General features: G+C 48.3%; 1 protein-coding gene across 1 annotated transcript in view; it reads right to left on the reverse strand.

The window, feature by feature from the left end:
* Nucleotides 1-1,896: 1,896 nt before the first annotated feature.
* The window catches only part of LOC147272340 (uncharacterized), a 3,584-nt gene continuing 967 nt past the window's right edge, over nt 1,897-4,513 (reverse strand). The window contains exons 1-2 of the mRNA XM_086207959.1: nt 2,776-4,513; nt 1,897-2,087 (exon numbers count right to left, since the gene is read on the reverse strand). The exon at nt 2,776-4,513 is cut by the window's right edge and continues 967 nt beyond it. Of these exons, the coding sequence (XP_086064085.1) occupies nt 3,873-4,513 (641 nt within the window). The 3' untranslated portion in view covers nt 1,897-2,087; nt 2,776-3,872. The remainder of the gene's footprint in view (nt 2,088-2,775) is intronic.

Raw genomic sequence — 4,513 nt, forward strand, 5'->3', positions numbered from 1 at the left:
ATGAGAGTTGCTGCTATCCTAAAAATTATGCTCCAATGATTTGGTGAGAGTTGCTAAAAACCTCAAAATAATGCTGACAGTGATGTCGTAAGAGTTGCAAATGAATTCAAAATGATGCTTAAAGTGATGTAGTAAGAGTTGCTAATAACCTCAAAATGATGCTACAGTGATGGAGTAAGAATTGCTAAAAACCTCAAAATGATAATGACAGTACTGTGTTCAGAGTTGCTACTGACCTCAAAATGATGCTACAGTGATGTGGTAAGAGTTGCTAATTACCCCAAAATGATTCTGACAGTAATGCAGTAAATACTGCCAATAACCTAAAAATAATGCTACATTAATGTAGGAAGACTTGCGCAAGAACTCAAAATGATGCTAACAGTCATGTCGTCACAGTTGCTAATAACCTGAAAATGATGCTTACAGTGATGTCATCAGAGTTGCTACTAACCTCAAAATGATGCTGTCAGTAATGTAGTAAGAGTTTCTCATCACCTCAAAATGGTATAACAGTAATGTAGTAAGACTTGATAATATCCTAAATATAATGCTACAGTGATGTATTAAGAGTTACTAATAACCTCAAAATGATGCTACAGTGATGTTTTAAGAGTTGCTAATAACCTAAAAATAACGCTACAGTGATGTAGTAAGAGTTGCTCATAAACTAAAAATGATGCTGACAGTGATGGAGTAAGAATTTATCATCTCAAAATGATGCTGACAGCAATGTAGAAAGAGCTGCTAAAAACTTCAAAATAATGCTACATTTATGAAGTAAGAATTGCTGATGAACTCAAAATGATGATGACAGTGATGTAGGGAGAGTTGCTAATAACCTCAAAATAATGCTACAGTGATGTAGTAAGAGTTTCTCATGACATCAAAATGATGCTACAGTGATGTAGTCAGAGTTGCTCATGAACTCAAAATGAAGCTAAAACTAACGTGAGCTTCATCAAGACCCAGGCCACTATTTGGGGTCATGCATCATTGTGTCTGACCAATGGTCCAACTTCATCAGTCAGTCAGTCAGAGACATTAGCATTTGTCGGCCTGGCCTGCTGCCAAAGACTAACGCTGCTTTAGTTGATTTACCTGTGCAGCCATGTCACGCTCCTCTCGGCCACCTCCACGGTCAGACGCCAGGTTAAACCAGCCAATGGCGTAAGAATCACTCTCAGAATCTGAAGCGCTCGTAGCTGCAGGGTTTTTCCACACAGCTTCTGTTGAGAGACAAAGTCCATCACTTGATTAACTCTCACCAACAGAAATGTGCAGTTTTCCACTCAGGACAGCTGCTGCATGCTGCTGTTTGCAAAAAGAAGGTCCAGTGGATCCGTTCAGTTCTACATTATTCAGCAGAGAGATGTCACCATTGAATAATGACCATATTTCCCACAATTATAGCTCAACCACAGAGGGACCAGGCTACTAGAATGACCTCTGTTTACTAGAAGTGCTTCTCCTATGGTGGTGAACTCCTCAGCTGTCAGTGGAGTCAAATCTGTCTTAGAGAGGCCAGAGGTTCCCACACTGGTTCCCTCTCATCATGCAGCCCTGACAGCTGTGTGTGCTGTTCCAGCGTGTTGGCACCTCACTGATGAGTTTCAGGGTTGGCCCTCCCATCTGTTGCTGCACCTGAGCCAGCTTCTCCTTGGCTGTAGTGCTGATCTGAAGGATGTGACAGTGTTCCTGGCTTTGTGTCTGATGATGGAAGTGGGGATCTGATCACAGGATTTTCTGACTCCTAGATTCAGACGATGTGCAGTGCAGACTGAGTGGTGAATTTGGAGCTGTCTAGTGGATGCTGTCATGTTTGGTGCTGCGTCGCTCACAAGACACTTGACTTTGTTGGTGATGGCCCAGTCCTCAATCAGGCCTCTTTGGACTGGGGCCAAACTGTCAGCAGGGTGACTTTGTGGAAAGTCTTGCACTCCCAACACATTCATTCTCACGAATGCAGTGACAGGTCAGAGCCAAGGGAGCCTCCATGTCCACAGATGTCCACATGGCAGCTGGACTTCCTTTTTCACTCCTTCCCGTTCCTCCTGGTACTTTTTGGCCACCGTTTGTTTGATGGTCTGAAAATGACACCCAGAGTAAATCAATACATTGAAATTCAAGATGAAATAAACTGGAGATATCAACTACTGCTTTAGATCATTTCCACACAAACCTTTCTGGTTGGCAAACAAATGAGGCTCAAGGACCTGAACCAGTTCCCTGAACCCTTCCCTCTCAACAGTGCTGAGGCAGTCCTTCAGGATGAAATTCAGCAGAGCCTCAATGCTCATTGGATGGTTTCAGCTTAAGGTCAGCCTCACGCAGCCTGGTGAACACCAGGACTATGATGTCGTCGAGATACACCAAGCATGTCTCCCACTGCAATGCACGGTCCACAAGTCTTTGGAATGTGGCCGGGGCATTACAAAGTCCGAATGGCATCACATTCCACTCAAACAACCCCTTTCGGGTGCAAAAAGCTGCAGCTTTGCAGGCCCTGGGTGTCATTTCCACCTGCCAGTACCCTGATGTTAAATCCAATGTACTAAAGAACTTGGCAGTGGACAGGGTGTCCAACGTGTCCTGGATACGTGGCAAGGGATATGCATCTTTAATAGTCCGTTCATTCAGAAGCCTATAATCTACACAGAGCCGTAGGCTATCGTCCTTTTTCTTTACCATTACAATTGGTGCGGCCTAGCTGCTGCTGCTGGACCGAGCCACATCAGTCTCCAAGCTCTGTTGTACCTGCTGATCAGCCCCTACCTGCTTCTCTTGGGACATCCGGCGTGGTGGTTGTTTCACAGGGGGCCCCGGTGTGGTCAGGATATCCTGCTGCACCAGGCGAGTGCGACCAAGGTCAGTGGGCCCCGTGGAGAAGACATCACCATAGGTCCGTAGCAGGTGAGCCAGCCGACAGCGGCCATCCTCCGTCAGGTTACACAGCTGTCTGCATACAGCACCTGCAGGTGGTGGGGAACAGAACTAGAGAAATGGTTAGTAGACTTGGGTGCTGCTGGAGCTCCTGCTGGCTGAAACTCCGTCTCCTCTAGTACTGTGGCAGGTTGGAGGACGCCAGCCACCGATCCCCGTTTCAGTGTTACAGGAGCGGTGCCAGGGTTGAAAACCCTGATGGGAATATTGGTGCACTGCCATGCCTGCACCACAACGCGGGCCACCAGGACTTGGTGCTTTTCAATGAAAGTCTTTGTGGGGCTTAACATCATGTTCCCATTCACAGCATGGCGGAAACAGGCGGTACCCGGCACAACGTACTCACATCCTGACTCCAAAACTGCAGTCCGGGCGACTCTGACTATGGGTGCCTGGGTATGATGGTTGGGGTTCAGGAGGGGAACTTTTTACCAAAGAGGGTGGCCTCCCTGCCGCCATAGTCCAAATGGGAACCTGCTTGGCGTAGAAAGGGTGACCCGAGGATGACCTTCATGCTCTCAGCAGTGTTAGCCATGACAAAGTTCACATCAGTCACATTATTTCCAATATGCACCGGCAAAGTTAACTCGCTGAGCACAGTTAAGGGGGGGGGGGCCTGAACTCAGCAGGGATGGAGTTGAAATGATGGAGGGAAAGCACGTTCCGCCTTGCGCCAGAGTCCAGCGAGCACACATTCGTAGTTCATGTATCAGGACATGAATTAGCATGTCTTCTTCATGACTTGGGTGACATGCGTTTACGGTGCTTGCACCAGGAACTGGGGCAGTGCGAAGGGGGTCATGGGCAGATGGCTTGGGGCGGCGGGGTGAAGGGCAGGTTTTCTGCAGATGCCCTACACCACTGCAGTTATGGCAGATGACCTCCTTCCAGTCTGCACCCATGTCTCTCTTTTTTCTGGGTTGCCAGGGTCACTGAGATGTTGGCACCCTCTCAGGTTGAGTGGAAGGGTCGATTGCTACCCCCGCTGGATCCTCAACCACAGCAGTGAAAGGGTTTCCACGTACCATGGCTGCCCTGGCACGCCTCTCCCCGCCACCATGCTGACCTTGCTGCATTAGCTGTGGAACAGTCCTTGCTGCCCGCCTGGTCGTCTCGTAGCGGTGGGCTATTTCATAAGCTTTAGCCAGTGTACGGGGATGCTCCTCCAGCAGCCGCTGGACAACCTCCGCATCGGCCAAAGCACCGATAAAAATCTCAGCGCTAACAGCCTCCTGCTCCAGCTCAGTTCTGTCAGCATACACAATGGACACCTTCTCATAGATATGGTCTCTTAAACTGTGCAGAGTCTCACCTGGTCCTCTCACTCTCTGTCTCAGTTTGATGCCGATTGCTGCTGCATGCTCTGAACAGGGACCGTAGGCAGACTCAATCTCATCCACCATCCTCTGGTAGCTAAAACGAGCAGATCTGGGGTTCTTGTGGACAATGGCACCGGCTGCACCTGTCAGGCTAAATCTAAGCTGCACTGCCATGGGTTTCTCCGACCAGTAGTTAGCCTCAGCACAGCTCTCAAACTGATAGAGAAAGTCTTTCCATGAAGTCGAGCCAT

The sequence above is a fragment of the Aulostomus chinensis genome, chromosome 1 (genome assembly GCF_037954235.1).
Source record: "Aulostomus chinensis isolate RoL2024-O1b breed Wild chromosome 1, RoL_Achi_v1.0, whole genome shotgun sequence".
NCBI classification, from domain to species: domain Eukaryota; kingdom Metazoa; phylum Chordata; class Actinopteri; order Syngnathiformes; family Aulostomidae; genus Aulostomus; species Aulostomus chinensis.